At 40.3% G+C, this 17,331-nt stretch overlaps 1 protein-coding gene across 1 annotated transcript; it reads left to right on the forward strand.

Annotated features, from left to right (window-relative positions):
* The first annotated feature begins 1,747 nt into the window (after positions 1-1,747).
* CRHBP (corticotropin releasing hormone binding protein) lies at positions 1,748-15,811 on the forward strand. The gene is made up of 7 exons (XM_032214762.1): positions 1,748-1,825; positions 2,093-2,189; positions 7,144-7,301; positions 9,784-9,994; positions 12,004-12,152; positions 13,681-13,798; positions 15,663-15,811. Exons 1-7 carry the CDS (start codon positions 1,748-1,750, stop codon positions 15,809-15,811), a joined length of 960 nt encoding a protein of 319 aa, XP_032070653.1.
* Positions 15,812-17,331: the final 1,520 nt, after the last annotated feature.

Genomic DNA, 17,331 nt, shown 5'->3' on the forward strand with positions numbered 1-17,331 from the left:
ATCATCTTCAGCCAAGAAGCTCTAAGATGGCTGAGGTTTGGCTCTGATCTAACAAGCATGACCTTCTCTTAAAGTAGCATATCTTTCCCCTTGACCACCACTTTCTGGCTCTTTTGCTGACCTTGTTCAGTTCTGATGGGGAAGTTTTTCAGTATATTAAGTCAGTTGTCAGGAACTGCTTGTAAATCAGAAGAGCATCTATATGGAAAGAAATGAGGTGAGCCCACTTCTAATCCGCATTGAGTAAACAGGATGGCCTTAAAGGACAGAGGGAAGATCTGCTATTGAGAAATAAAACTTGAGCCCAGGCCAGTAAAGTGATTTATAAAAACACTTCAGACAGACACCCACCCCAATTTTTCATAATAGGAGGGAGAAAGGGAAGCATAACCAGACTGGCAAGATTCTGTTACTATAGCCTTTCTAATAAAAATAACTTGAAAAAACAGAGACTGTGAAGACTTAAAGCAAGGCCCTCCAAACTCGGTCACTTTAAGACTTGTGGACTTCAGGTCCCAGAATTACCCAGCCAGCTGGCTGGAGAATTCTGGGAGCTGAAGTCCACAAGTCTTAAGGTAACTGAGTTTGGAGATCCCTGACTTAATGTCTTCTCTTTCTCATAGACCAGTCAGTCCACTTTTTAAAAAGCCTAATGATAAAAAATTTCCCTCTCCCTGGAATGGGGGCAGCTTGGGGGGGAGGGGAGGCAGCCACAGCCACTCAGTCTTGTCAGGGTTGAGCCAAAGTCTTTCTACCCCATCCAAACACTTACAGGCCACTGAGCTATATGAATGAATGAATGAATGAATGAATGAGAGTAAAGTAGAGTGGAGTGGAGTGGAGTAGAGTAGAATTGAATTCAATTTTTATTGACCAAGTGTGATTGGACACACAAGGAATTTGTCTTTAGTGCATATGCTCTCAGTATACATAAAGAAAAATGAAATAGAATACATTCATCAAAAACCACAAGATACAACACTTAGTGATAGTCAAGGTTACTAATAAGCTATCAAATCGTACTAGTAAGCAAATAAAATAATATAAAACAATACATTTTATATAAACTATATAAAACAATATAAAACAATATATAATGAGTGTGTGTGTGTGTGTGTGAATGAGTGAGTGAGTAAATTTTCCTTCTCATCCTAAAATCTACACCTCTGACAATTTACTTTAGGAAAAGGAGGATTAAATCTGAACAAAAACTCTTCCTCAGACCTGATTTCCACTTCTTTGCCTCCCTGGCTCAGAACGTGCTAAAGTTCGCTTGGAGCAGAAGCGCAGAACATTTTTGAACACTGAAGTGTGCCTTCCTTTCTCCCTCTACCCTCGAAAAAGAAAGGCACGACGTTACAATTAGCCCTCGGTTGCCGGAAGTGAGGGGTGGGGTCTCTCTTCCAAGCGGTGCGAATCGCAAAAGAGGCAGGGGACTTCGCTTTCGAGGGGGTGGGAGGCGGTGGCGGGGGATGGGATGTGAGCCTTGAGCGGACCGCGGGAAGAGCGGGGCACGAGCGCAGCTGCGGATTTGGGGGGCCCCCGTCATCACTGCGCACTCCTCGCCTCCCCTGGCAGAGATCCAGTAACCATGGGTTACCCTATCAGTCAGGGGACCCGCTGCCTCCCCTCTGCCAAAGCTCTATAAAAGGGACCCGTCCGGGAAAGTCGGCGAGGAGGAAGCCCCAGAGAAGGCACAGCTCCCGCCGCCTTGCTACCTGTCACCGCACGCCGCGGCGCAAAGGACATGGCTGTCGGATTCCGGCGCTGCCAGCTCGCCCTGATCTTCTGGGTCGCCCTCGGAGGGGAGAGCAGGTTCTTGGAGGTGAGCGAAGAGCGGGCGTCCCGCTGCCCCTCTCCCCACGCCCCGTTCTCCGCCGGGACCCCTTCCACGCCGAGGTGGCCCCTGTACTCGCGTGCTCCCCTTTGCCCATCTTTGAATCAGAATAGAGTTGAAAGGGACCTTGGAGGTCTTCTAGTCCAACCCCCTGCTCGAGCAGCAGAGCCTCTATACCCTCCCCGTTACGCCAACAGCCTTGTGCGGCCCCTTCTGCGGCCCCTTCGCAGCTCTTCTGTCTTTTTGTGTCTCCAGGGGCGGCAGGAAGCCTTCGCGGACGGGCCGGTCCTGCTGTTCAACCAGGCGCTGAAAAGACAACTCTCCGGCGAGCAGATCTACCGTCGGGAGCTGCGTGAGTTTCTTCCGGAGGCGAAGTTGCGGGCCAGCTCGGGCGGACGGGAAGGGAGCGGGGAAGAGTTGCGTTTAGTAGCCAGCCGGAGCTGCGGGAAAGGAGGAGAGGGGTTCGCGTAGTAGAGGTGGAAGGGAAGAAGCCGGTCGGGATGGCGACCCCGGCAGATGTTCCAGGGGTGGTGATGGGAACTGTAATTCTCTCGCTGCCGGGGAAGCTGTGGGTCAGGAGGCGCTGCTGCTACCGATCTGTATACGCCGAGACTTAAAAGGGTTAGACGTGAATCCAAGTGACCTCCATCCCAGCCCTAGAATGGATGCGGGAGCCGGTGTGTTGCCTCAGAGGTTACTGGGTGCAGTGAAACTTAGTTCAGGGACGGCTTCTCGTAAGTGAGAAACGAGGAGACATCGTCCCAGCGCCCTTTCTCATAAGCCAGTTTTTGGTAAGAGTGGTTTTCCAGAATGAACGGCTGGAGCGGAAAACTTTCTGAGAGCAACCAATGCTTCGCCTTCTGTGGCATTCCACCTCCTGTACTGTGTTTCTGTTGCCAACGTCGCCTAGAAAAGGGGATCAGAACTTCCTTTTTGTGGGGTATCATGAATATTGCTTAAAATAATGTCCCAAAGGTGTTTTTTCAAGAGGCAACTGGACTTTCTGATTTTTCTTTAAAGACGTTTTCTTCTCATCCAAGAAGCTTCTAAAGCTTCTTGGATAAGCTGAAGGTGAAGCTGCTTGTGACCCAGGGAATAGTCCAGCCTTCTCCAATCTGATTGTCTTTTGGACAATCTGGGGCCACCAGTTGCACCTGGAGAACATTGATAACAACTGAAGCTAGGCAAGAGAAAATGAGATTATGATGTTTTCTTTTCAGTGGGGTTTCCACAAGTGGAGGAAGGTGCAGTAGAAGAAGAGATATAATAGGAGAAAAAGTTGTGGGTGGGATATGGATAGTGGTAGCAATGCTGTACTGAGTGCCCGAGGGAAGGGAAAGAATGGTCCTGCATAACTTTAGGTTGTCTCACTGGTGGGCTGGGAATGGTTCCAGCTTCCTAGGAGAAATCAGTTGGTACTTTGAAGTTGAGAGGAGATACCTTTACACATGTTTTTATGCGTGGTCTCCTTCCTCATGACTAAACACTTGCCAATGCTGAACCTGTACACTGGGACAGATTCCAAAGCTTGCCCCTGACCCCATGTTCAAATTAAGAATGAGAGGTTTCTTCCTGGGAGCAAAATTCCAAGCCATCTTTCCCCAGATGCCCTCTGTAGATATGGGATTTCAGTCCCCCCCACCCAAATGTCTGCACCACTCAACTGCAAGGCTCTACGATAGGGAAGGATGCCAGAAGCCATGCTTTTCAGGGAGGATTGTGGCAAGGACCTGAGAGGGTCTCCGTGTTCCTATGCCAAGTATGAAATGGCAACGAAGCATGAAGGCTGTTTCCATTCCTAGCCCAATATCTTTGTTTAGCAGTGCAATAACAAGGCAAGCAGTTGGCATAAGGGGAAAAATATAGAAAACACGGGATTCAGTATAAGATGAGTTGCAAGAGAAAAAGATTGCAGAAATGCAGTTAAAAGCTTCACCAGCTATCAAAATTAATTCTAAGAGCTGTGGTGGCAAAGGGGTTAGAATGCAGTACTGCAGGCTACTTCTCCTGACTGCCGATTGTGGCAGTTCGATTCTGACCAGTTCAAGGTTGACTCAGCCTTCCATCCTTCCAAGGTCGGTAAAAGGAGGACCCAGGTTGTTAGGTGCAATAGGCTGGCTCTGTAAACTGCTTAAAGAGGGCTGTAAAACACTGTGAAGCAGTATATAAGTCTAAGTGCTATTGCCATTATGCCATGTAGGCAAATATAACTCATGGGTATGTAAGTTAGTTTTCCAAAGTCTCTCTCTGTTTACATTCCCTCTGTTTCTTTACCTCTATTTCATCCTTTTAACTAGCATCTCAAGAATTAAACAGAGACACTAATACATTTAACATTTACACATAGTACTAAATCACAATGTAATTTGTGTGGTTTTGGCTTGGTTTATGACATGAATATGCCATTGTAGTTTGTATATCACATTTTATGGCTCAGCACATTGCCTAAACGCAGCTAATTGTGGAGTGTAGCAGTTATGAATAAACAAACCATGACTTACCATAATGAATGAATACACAGTTATCGCTGAGACATGGTACTTTTCCCGTGTCTGTTTTTCATGAGTGCAGACTTTAAAATCTTCTGGAAAAGGGAAAGAAAGAAAGTATACAGCTTGCTTGTTGTTGCATGACTGTAATATTACCTACTTCGGGACTTTATCTTCTGTCACCTTCCATGCACAAAAAACGCCTGAGCAATTTCTATATTCTGATGTGTTCCCACCGTGTCGCCTTCATCCCATTCCCAGCCCACAAGTGAGATAAGCTTAAGTCATCTTCTCTACTTCATGTCAAAGTAATGTTTTTTCCCCCACCTTTTGCCTATCCTGTCCTGGGTTGGAAAATCCAATTATTCCGGCTGGATGTGAGGTACTTGCAGTGATTTGAAATAAAGGTAAAGGAAGTAGGAAATGAATCAGCACAGTGGAGAGAGCATTGGCAGCATTATTGGCAAGAGCTTTTCTTACACATTTCTGATATCAGCAGTCTTGCAAGCTCCATCCCATTAGTGTGTGAATGTGATATAATAATGTACGTACAAAAAAGGATGGCCTTTGCAGTGCAAGTCTGCTTTCATCCTCCTCCTCACTTGGATGCTACAAGGATGGATGGGAAGTAGTTCAGCTCAGAAGTGGGTTTATGACTTCTACTTTCCATATTATTTTTTATTGTAATAAAAGCTAGAATGAGAATGCAAGGAAAAGAAACTTACTCTTGTTTCTTTCATGAAGAACACAGTTCAAATCTCATTTGGCTCTAAGCTATGATTTTCTGGCTGGCGTTCTCCATTTATACATTTGTAGAATTATTTTTGGAAAACCTATCCAGAATAGTCAATAAAGCACTCTCAAAAATGATATATAAATGCTATGCCAGTTTGCACATTGTGCGGATACATTTATAATTGTATGTCCTTTTGAGAAGAAATCACATATAAGGGAGTTGGAAGATCCAGACTTGATGGCATATAATCATTCAACCAGTCAGTCATTTCCAGGATGTAAATTCAAGGTTTTTCTTCCCCCTGTTGTGACCTGCCAGCAGCCAGCAGAGCTGGCAGCAGATTCGGACAGTAAGGAGGTTTGGGAGGAACATAGGCCAGTCCTGGAGTCTGGGGAAGGCTCTGATGAGGACTCTGTGTCAGAGGCAGAGAGGGGGCCAGAGCCATATGCCAGTTATCAGCTGCTTTCAGAGTCAGACATCAGTGAGGCAGATGAACAGCTGCAGCCTGTTCCCAGTGTGCGTATGCACAGAGTTGCCAGATGAAGGGAACAGCTAAAGAATAGGGGTCGACTTGGGAATAAAGCCACAAGTGGACAATGAATGGCCCTCCCAGAGGAAATAAAAGAGGAGCGAAAAGGGAGTGGAGTTTGCAGGAGATAATTAGTTCACTTAATTGGTTCATGACCCTCCAAGACTCCTTGCCCAGTTTTGCAAATATCGGCCTGCCAGCTCTCCAAGCCAGATAAGGTCTGTGACTGTAAATCCTCCATTGAAAGACTTTGCTGGATGTGAATGAGAAGAATTCACAGTAAATTAATAAAAGGCATTTTTGTCGGGACATTTGCTTCATGCTCTTGGGAAGCCTAGGTCAGAACACCCCCCATTCTCTTCTGAGACATAATAAGCCTTTGAGCTTGGGGATTTGTGTTTCCAGAATTGGGAAGAATCACTTTGTTCTTGAATGATAATCAAAAGCTGACATCAGTTGCACCTTTTGGTAATAACCACCTTTAGTCCCCAATTGCCATCTTAAGTGTCTGAGTATTTGAGCTCAGAGCTGTAGAATTTGGATTTTCTTGCTTTTCTCTCCTGCTTTTTGGAAGCATCAGGCTCAATGTAAGAAAAACCCAAAAGCTTTTGCACATTCTTTTATGTCATTTTAATTAATCGTAATAAAAGCATAAAAGGAGCTTAGACTTTTGTTTCCTGATAATGGGCACAAAATACAGATTAATGTGCCCCCGCCTGACTCTCTTCCCATGAACTTTCAAACCCATATGGAGAAGGAGGAAAGGGAAGGATTTTGTCCAATGAGATTGAAAAATGACAGTAAAAACTAAGAAGGTGGCGTAGGGAAACGAAAATGTTTGAGTCTGGAGTCCTAATGACTGAGGTGAAGGTAGGGGGTTGAAATTTGCAAAGGTGGTGATTGGGAGAATAATATGGTCCTGCACATATTTTCCATTTGATTCTAGATTAGGGGATTGCTTCTTTTAAGGCTTACAATACAGTTTTGTATGTTTATTGTGTCCAAATGGCAGAAATTTGTCTCACCAATTTGGGAATATAATTAAGCAGTTTGGGAGCTATTTAAACTGATTAGAGAGTCTGGATGTAACTTTCCAAGATTTCTTTCTGGAGTCTTCTATACCTCTATCTGCCAGGGATTGAATGTAGAATCTTCTTAAAAAATTAAACAGCATACTGAGAACGATGGCCTTTATCAAAAAGGGACATTCGCATATAATCAGCACATTTGTGAGTTACATTTATCTTGTTTTTAGTAAAAACATGTAAAAGTGCCTTGACCTAGGAATTATTTAACGGCTGGCTTCTCCTTTATAAAATGAGCCTAAAATGATTGTGTTATTCATTTTTATATTGTGCGATTTTGGAAGATGTATTGTTTTTAAGGTTATTAAAAGCTGGGAGTCTTTCAATAATGTCAAACAGATAATTGTCTTTCATTTTGCATGCACATAGCTTCTCTCTTCAATATTTCCTGCCCTTGAATCTGACATGTGAAAAGAGATTCCTCCCCTAAGAAAAAGGAATTGACTTGCTTCTATTCTTGTCTGCAGGATGTCTTGACATGCTAAGTATAGAAGGCCAGTTCACCTTCACTGCAGACCAACCCAAGATGCATTGTGCAACATTCTTCATAGGAGAACCAGAGGAGTTCATCAGTATAGATTTTGACTTTGTCAACATTGACTGTCAAGCTGGAGATTTCTTGAAGGTATAAGGTTGTCCGCAGACTGAAAGTTTCTATATCACGCAGGGGTGAGGGAATGCACACCCATAAATTAACTTTTCTTTTATTAAAAAAAAACAGGATATATTTGGCACTGGTAAAGTCACAAAATCAAAATAGAAGGTAACAATTCATATGTCGTTCTGGAGGTTTCCAAACATGATGAGTAGTAGAATGAGGTTGGCTTTGGATCCAAAATCCCTCAGTCTGCTTCGGATAACCTTGCTACTTAGTACCATGAATTTTATTTTTGTTTATTCATTCCACTTACATCTTGTTTTCAAGGATACCCACAGTTTTCCCTTTTTTCATTCTCTTTTAACATCAAGCCTGTTGGGTGGACTAGCAGTTGTGGCTGGGTAGAAATGTAAACTCATCAACTGTAGCCTAACCTTCAACCATTGTACCACAATGCCTTTCATGAGTTTGAGATTCAATGGGGAATATATTATGTCAATAATGAAATTAAGTATTTAAGTAGGTAGAATCAAAACATTGTTAGAACTTCTGCAGGCAATAAACGTAGAAATAAAGAAGGGAGCTGACAGCCTACAGAAGATATGGTTATGGGAAAGATACCATAAATTTATCATAATACTTTATTTGCCAGAGTTTAAAATATTGCAAGAAACTTTGTTCTGTCAATACAATAGGTGGAAAAAACTTGCTGCCCTTTGGCTGTTGTTACATTAATATATTATCTGGAGAAATCATTGCATTTTCTAGGATAAACTGCAGCACATTGCCACTTTGCCCAAAACGTAACCCTGAAGTGAAGTCCAATCTGTAGATCATATCTACAGGCCCCAAACCCCCAAGAATGATACCTGTCTTTGAAGCTGAGTTCTTTATTGTTTCCATATGTATAGACAGACTCTTGCCAAACGGAAGCTTTCTGCTATCTGCATTTACCATATACTTTACCCTCTTTCTTTCAAACAAAATATCTGCATTGGGTTGTCTCTTTTTCCTTTGTAATGCATCCCCTCCCTCCTGGGAATCCATTCTACTACATTCCATCACAGATAACCACTATACACCATGCATTTGTTGCTTGAAAATCAATTGTCTGCCTTATCTTTAAATGAAATTTATTAGTAATTCCTTAAAAAATATAATTAATAGTCAGGGCAAAACGTTTGTTTCTTTAAGTTCATGTAATATGAACATTTTAATTTCCTTGGCTCTGGAACATGAAGGATCTCACACCTTCATGTTCCAATTGCTGCTAGTTTCACCCGGATTGGCCAAACCGGTAGTAGCGGTAGCAGGAGGCTCTGCCCACGCGCCCGGATGCTTCTGCGCATGCGCAGAAGCATTGCGCAAGCACGCATGGGAGCACACCCAAAGCAGTAGTAAAAAAATTGGCAACCCTACCTCTGTCTCACACATTTGTTTGAAGAACAAAAGGATGATTAGAACAAAAAGCAATCATTTTTATTCACTTTTAGAAACATTTAAGTGTTAAATTGCCATTCTACAAAGCCGAGTGGCAGTTGCACCATTTTTATCTCAAAGAATATCCCTAGATTTCATATGGGTCCTGGGAGAATCCAAAGAAAACATGAAAGATAGCCATAGCCCAGAGAACTTGCTTCTTTGCCTGGGTGCCAGAAATCCAAATTAAATTTGTCGGTGAAAGTTTTTCTGGAAGATGGTAGAGGTGATAGCAGGCATTTTCACCACATTCCTTGTTGGTGGTCATTTTGTTAGTGTTCTTAAAACATGGCTTCAACCTTCCAAAAGTATATTCTAGCTCCCAAGGTTTAAGCACCTCTACTGGAGTATATGCATAGTTGGCTGCTCAGCTCAATAATGCTTGGATCAGGACCCCTGAGGAGAATGCATGGTCTCTAGAGCTGGAGTGAAGGGAACCAGTATCTGTGTGGCACTGAGTATTGATCACTCTGCTTCAAGTTTAAATGTCATATTTAGCAACACATCTTTCATAATTAAGCCCAATTATTAAAACATTTGAAGTAGAAACTACAGAGAATGTCAAAGCAATTATTATTGGTGTATGAAGTGATGACTTATAATAGATGTTAATGCCAAGTCATGTGCGCAGCAGATTCCTGGATTGGCATGAGATATAAGAGAGTTCCAAAGCCTACAAGACATTCTTTCTATAATGAAAAGAGTCAGTCTCTTTTTACTTCATTAACTAGTATTATAGTCACTGAAAGGAATAATCTGAAAATGAGAACATGCATGTTCTTATCCATATTTATGCCAATGTTGTGCTGCCAATAATACCAGTATGAACAATAACAATCAGTCAAATCATGAATAATGTGTTTGTATTTAAAATTTAATATGAAACATAAAGAACAAAGAATTTACTTTAATGGATAAATTGTGATTTGTCTCCTTTCGGGAATTGCAGTCTCAGTAAATATGGAAGGCATTAAGATGAGAAAATCTGATATAAATCTGAATTCTCTTCTATACTCCTGCATCCCTTTAGGTTTTTGATGGCTGGATACTGAAGGGTGAGAAGTTTCCTAGCTCTTCGGATCACCCTCTCCCCACTTCTGAAAGGTATAGAGATTTATGTGAAGCTGGAGCTAGCCCGACCACCATCACGTCATCTCAGAATGTTGCCATGATCTTCTTCAGGATTCAGGATGTAGGGAATGGATTCACCTTAACAATAAAGAAGCAGCCTAATCTTTTCCGTAAGCTTGTTTTCATTTTATCTTCTGAAATGGCTGTGGTTTCTGAGAAGAGGAACAATTTAGCCAAGTTGTGATCAAATAAATAGGAATAGTACAGGTACTGATACTGATATTGAACAAAGGCTCATGTCAGGCCTGCAGCCATATTCCCTTTTGGATCATTGGCCTACCACACTTTCTATTATTCCGCTATGCCGCTTCTATTGTGGGAAATTGGGAGGGGGGATGGTACGGGTTTGAATGAACTCCCCACAGAGATTCAGACCCTCATCTCTCTCCAGGCCTTCCGAAAAGCCGTTAAAACCTGGCTGTGTTGGCAGGCCTGGGGTTGATGAGTTCCCTTCCCCTCTCGATCTGTGTGGCTGTTGGTCGTTTTTTAAATGCCTGTATTTGTCGTTTTGTTGTGTTTCCCTTTTCCCCTTGGTTTGTGTGCCGTCCTGAGTCCTGCTGGGAATAGGGCGGCATATAAATAAAATGAAACCTAAACCTAAACCTAAATGGAGTTAGATACTATGTAGCCAAAATAAAATTCCTTTCTAGAATCCAAGGTCATCCTTTGTTTCTACACCTCTGCACCTGACCGGAACTGGATGGGTGGAACTGCCAGCATGGCAGTGAAAGATTGGACCATGTGATGGACTTGTGGGTGTGGGGGCAAGATCTTGAACTTTCAACTGGGTGCGGAAAACCAGGAAGCTTTCAGATGTGGGTTTTCCCAGATGTGCCAACATGGCTTTCTTAATTAATTGGAACTTTGAGCAATACTTTGCCATGGATTCTGATTTAATTTTGGATGCTATTTGGAACCCTGACAGCTCAATCAGCTTGACTATGTTTTTTTATCCACAATGGAGGCAGGCTGTTGCCTTCTCTAGAATTTTTCTGACTTCCCAGTCTACTCTAGACTGGCAGCCTTCCATTCAAACTCTATCCAAGTTCACCCCTCTGGTTTTTTTGTTCTCATTTTTAAGAACACTCATGATTGGCTAAGTCAGTGATTCTCGACTTCTGGTCTGGGGGACGACGACTGTGATGTCATCATAAGGGGTCTACGAAGATTTGAAGAAATGTTATGATTCAAATATTGAGTTAAGTCTTGTGGCTCAATGGACACAAAATATATTTAAAGGAGGTCCACGGTGAAGAAAAGGGAACCACTGGGCTAGGTGCTGCAACTTAACTGGGCCATGATCAAAGATAATGGAGGGTCTTTACTCTGGCTCTTTAGGCATGATTTGGCACAGGCATTTAGAAATCGTTAAAGTCATTAAAACATAGAACTCTTCCCTGAAGGTAAAATAAGAGCTTGCAAAGAGAAACCAAAGAGAATTTGGTTGAGTTGGGCAGCTATAGAAATTGAATAAATAAATAAATATTTATGCCCACAAATGTTTCAACAAAACCAGAAACAAAATGATTACTCTCTGTCTTTCCTAAAATTAGACTGCTAAAATGAGGAAAGCTTAAAGCAAGAACACTTTCAAGATTCTGTTACTAGAGCCACTTTCAATAAAATTAGCTTTAGCCTTTACTTGGAGTGGATTTTGAGGTCTGGTCTTTCTTGTGGGGTTGAGTGTGCCTTTATAAGATGAACTTACATGACAAAAAAGTGTAGGCAAATTCACTTTTTAAAAAACATCCTTTTTCCTATCCTGCCAATGTAGGAACAACTGAGGTTAGACGCTTTGGTGCTGAGAACTTTTAAGTATGCACACTGGAAGCCCCTATGGATTTTTCCCCTACTACATTATATAGCATCTTCAATATTACTTCAGTAAAATAGGCCAATAAGCAATGGTTATTTTCTGTCATTGCCAGTGTGATATTTGCGACCTTAAATTGAAAAACTCATGCCTGATTTTTGAATGGAGAAACTGTTGGAAGACCTCAGTACAGTTGATTAGCATTTTATCTGTGTCAATGCCAAGGCCTCAGATTAAACAGTCTGCATTCCACTTAAGTGAACAAATTGTAACTCAGTAATTCTGTATCTTCCCCCTGTACTAAAGCTTGCAATATCATCTCCCAGACTCCGAGTGGAAGGTTTACGATGATTGTTCCTCATCAGCATCGAAATTGCAGTTTTTCCATTATCTACCCAACATTGATAAAAATATCTGATCTTAGCTTGGGGCATCTGAAAGATTTTCACTTGAAGGTGAGTTGTTAGTTTCTTCCTTATACATCTACTACACTACAGGGTTACACGATTTAGCAAATTTGCTGCTAGTCCTTATGGCCACATTTGTGGATTTTGAAAATCCCATCCTCCTGTTCAGCACAGGTCATAAAGAAGGACAAAACATTTTCTGAACTATATTCTTGCATATGGGGAGATCTCCTAGTTTGACATAAATAGCAGAGTTATTAGCTACTATATAGCCCAAACCCATAAAGTGATTATTTGTTTTTGGCTTAGCACGATGTTTAAATAATCATCACTTATTCAAGCTAGGTTAAAAAAACCCATGTCTATCTGCCAATGGACAAGGACAATCATCATTTACCACAGTCTTGCTCCAAAAGCTTCCTATATTTGGGAATACTGCATTTGGAAATATTAAAGAGCTCCTTAAATTTTTATGCCCTTATGTGATATTTCATTTAACACTCATTTGTCTGATTTTTATAGAAACTAGCAGTTTCTTTCATTCCCTTTTATGTGTAAGAGTGAGCTGATTTGTTTTAGGATCTCTGGGAATGAAGGGAATCCAAATGAGAATCTTTGCACTATCCTCTTGCTTGTAACAGTGATGGGAAATGTTTTGGGCTTGGTGTGTAAAAATTTTAGAAAATGCTTAACTTGATTCTGCTAGCCTGACACCCCCATCCCAGACAAAAGAGAAACAATTCATAACAAGGAGTTGCTTTGGATAGTGAAATGGGCAGCATATCAATTTAAGACACCTATACAATAAATGCCTATATACCTTTAAAATAATTTGACTCTCAGAAAAAAAATGGCAATCTGAAGCAGCTCAAGGTCATACAAAGTCTGGAAAGTAAGGAGAATGCTCTTGCATATCTTTGCAGCATCTCAGAAGGGTGGAAAAACACACCTTGTTGTCGCTTATTTTTGGGAGGCTCCAGAGCAGAGCCGTTTTGTGTGACTTCCAAAGTCCAGGTGACAGCACACCACATTCTTGTGTGGTTTTTGAAAGCTCTGAAAATCATATGAAAACTTCCTGCATTTGGGGGACGGGTTTGAGGAGGCCGCATGAGAAATGTAATCGGCTCTCCCATGGCCTCCAGACCCTCTGGAAGTTGAGAGCCTCCCAAAATTGTGTGAGAATGTACTTGTACGATTCTTGAAGGGTCCAGAAGCCCTTCAAGAGCATGGCCCTCTCATATAACTTCCATACGGTTCAGAGGATGCATTCCCATGTGCCTCTAGGTTTGTCACCAAAAATGTCATGGCATATCACTTGCGACATGCATGGCATAGATTTGCTATCACTGGCTTATAGCAATCTTTGTGAGTTCTCAGTATTTTGAGGCTGTGAAGATGATTACAACTCTACTTTTGAACTACTTCAGAAGGATTGAAAGAGAACTTCACCAATCAAAACTAAAACCCACTTGATTATTTTGCATGATCTTATAAATCTCATTTGCTAAAACCAACCTGCGTTTTAAATTACCCATTTAACATGGTTTCCTATCCTTCTGCTTTTCCTTGTGCACAGAAATCAACTGCCGGTTGCAGGGGCACCGGAGACTTTATGGAGTTGCTGGGAGGAAATGGGTTAGACCCTTCTAAGATGCTTCCATTGGCTGATCTTTGCCATTCTTTCAGTGGCCCTGGTAATCTCTTCTGCTAATGCTTCTTGTTCAAATACTTTCTCAAAGTGATATTATAGGGCTACCATATCTGCAAAATGCCAGATAACCTTTAGAGGGCAGCAAAGAGTAAGGCTATATTTTGTTTTCTTTTAATAGACATCTAGATATTGAAGAGTCCAAGTATAGACACTGTAGATATAAAAAAGATAATTATATGGACTGATTGCTTAGGATTTTTCACCTTTCCGGTTAAAAAAAAGCATGGCAAAGTCTATCAGAGAGAAACAGCTTTTCTGATATTTATCTGCATCCTAATTTATGCCATTGTGGTCTGCTTAAACAATCTCATGGCTTCAGACGCACTGCAAATACAACTCCCAAAAAACTTTTCCCAACAAATCTAGACAACAGTCAGAATGGCATGCATTTTTTTGTATTAAGGAATGACATGGTATTAATATTTTTTTGGACATTTACTTCTCATGACTGGGATTAATACAAAAGAATAACAATGTGTGTGGAAAAAATAAGGTCTTATCTTGTGGAAAGAGTTTTGCTTAACTGTTGACTCAAGCTCTGAGTGGGTATCAATCAGTTAATGTCATCATTGCTATGTGAAGATGGTCTCATAAATACCATAGAGCAAAGTGGGAAACTTGAAGGTACAAAGACTTTATGCAGTCCCCAACATCTCTTTTGCTATTCCTGCCTAATCACAATTGCCAAATATTATTTGGTTCCTTTTTGAGTCAGAAAACGCAAAAAGGTTGTAGCTTATTAGAAAGTAAGACCCACAGACCCACATCTTCTGAAAACTCTATCTACTATCTAGAAAAAACAAAAGCGTATGTCCATACCCAAGTAAATTGTATAACCTTATTCTCCTTTTATTATTGCTTCTACCCATCATGGCACTTAGGGCCTCTTGGCCCTGAAAGTCTTCCTTCTCAATCTAGATCCAATTGCACATTATAATGTATCCAGCATGAAGATACAGGAAGACTTAGCTCAGCTAAATACCCATACAGTAACATGTTTCCCCCTTCTATGCAATTTAGAGAGGCTTAATCTTTTCTATCTGACAGTTGTAAATGATGCCGAGTGTAAACTATTTTGCTTCAAACAAATACAAATCTTCACCATCTTTTCAGTACCATTCACTGCCAGTTGTTTCTGCCTTCTTCTGCGATTTTTGTAGTTACAGTGAATTTTGCTCACATGATGAAATATTATTGTGTGCATTTAAATATTAAATATTATTGTGTGCATTTGGTTTAATGGGTGTTAATAAAGACAAATTAAACATACGTGATATAAGGAAAATGCCTCTAGAATTAGTACCGCAAGAATTATTCTTTTCAATTATAAAGAACAGTACATTGCTGTCATATTATATTAGTTAAATTGATCATACACTGATCTTACTGAGATTAGATTAGACCATTTCAGAATAAAGGCAATGAATTCAGAATAGGAAAAATATTCAACCTTATTTTGAAGCCATCAATGAAATCAGTGTGAAGACATTCTTTGATAGTGATTTTGTGTATTAATAAGGTTTTTCCTATCCTCTTTGCAGCAATGTACATTTCAATGTGGAAAGAAGATGCCTCATTAGAAATCATATGTCCATATATTCGCTGCAGCATACACACATCTAATCTTCATGCACAATAGTGCATGAAGATGAAAGTTGTTTTTATCTATATACACAGCTCATTTTTTTCTGTATAGAGGCAGTAGGATATAAAGAAATGATATGGCATACCTTTTGAAAATTTGTAGATGAATCCTGCATATACGTGCAATCCATTAAAGTTGTGTAATAACTACAGATTTTTTTAAAGCAATTAAAATAAAATCTAAATTATTTCCCTTTGACTAGCTCAAATGAAGATTGGTTGTGACAACACCATATTGCGATTAGTCTCAAGTGGAAAGCATATCAATCAAGTAACCTTTGAATATTACCAGTTGGATCAATATGAACAGGAAAACAACAGCCTCAACGAATTTTGTCTTTCAAGCGTTTGAAATATTGGACAAGTCTTCTTCGTGGAATTAATTCTGAGCAGCTAAATTGATGAAACACTTCTGCTGTCTGAGCACTTATCTTTTCATATGAAATCATTATTTCCATGAACATGATTAGAACAGTATTACTCATAGCATTTGCAATACATTGTCTTTTTCCTGTCTTTAGGAATATTGAATATATCCAAGACACGGAAATCTGTACAGATTCCAAAAGCTGTCTTTAGGCATACTTGCATTCATTGAATCCAAATGTGGTATGTTGTTGCTGCATCAGGGTGCCTGTTTTGAGGGGCCATGAGTGTTCAAATACATGCACAATTTTTTGAAATTATTTATTGTACACATACTTATTTTAGAGCATTGTTAAATTCAGTTTGCTGTTTATCCTCTTTAGGTATCAAATGTAGAAAGGCTAACGTAGAGAGAAATGACATTTCAATTTTTTAAGAGAATATTACAGTGCATAAATTTAATTGCCAGTTAATTTATTTACACAAATGTATATTCAGTTTTTAATAAAAATTTATAGCATGAAAAGAGATTTTGCTTTTATCGGTTTAAACATAATAAATACATTCATAGTATTGACAAAATTTAGTTGAACTGTTTTTCATTGTACTAGAAACAATTATACATTTAACTAACAAGAGCCAAGGTGGCGCAGTGGTTAAATGCAGCACTGCAGGCTACTGCTAGATCAGCAGGTCAGCGGTTCAAATCTCACCGGCTCAGGGTTGACTCAGCCTTCCATCCTTCTGAGGTGGGTAAAATGAGGACCCAGATTGTTGGGGGCAATATGCTGACTCTCTGTAAACCGCTTAGAGAGGCCTGAAAGGCCTATGAAGCGGTATATAAGTCTACTGCTATTGCTATATTGCTATTGCTAATGAGAATGTTAAGTAAATTTATATACGATAAACTTTTATCTCAATTGTTAATTGTAGAATTAGATTGGTGGACCAACATCCATGAATAGGGACTGGAATACATTTCCTTTGCATTCCTTCACTAAGATAACTTTTCAGAATTGGACTTAATTATTAATATTCTCCACAATTTGATTCCTAATAATATACTTACCTAATATAACAAGACTATGAAACTTTTATAAAATGTGAGCTTCCCTAAATCTAAAGCTTGTCTATTTTTGGTTCAGGCACCCCGAAATCCACGTTGAAGCTTTACTCCTGATAGTTGAGTGAAAGATTGGAATATAAATGCAAACGTTTCCAAGAATTAAGAAAAGGGGGTTGAATCGAATGGAAAACAGTGGGGCTAAGAGAAGAATGTGGCAAATATTCAAAACATGTCTACATTCTTAATTGGGGAATGAGACATGAAAATGTGTTCTTATTATAATATTGATGGTGTCAAGTTGCCCCATGAGCGCTCCCCAAATTTATTGAGTGGGGGGAATGGTACTATCTGTGGAGAAGACCTTTTAGAATTTCACTCTTGCCTCTCAGTATGATTATCTCAGGTGCTTTAACAAGAAATAGATCATGAAATCTGGGATG

The sequence above is a fragment of the Thamnophis elegans genome, chromosome 3 (genome assembly GCF_009769535.1).
Source record: "Thamnophis elegans isolate rThaEle1 chromosome 3, rThaEle1.pri, whole genome shotgun sequence".
NCBI lineage: Eukaryota > Metazoa > Chordata > Lepidosauria > Squamata > Colubridae > Thamnophis > Thamnophis elegans.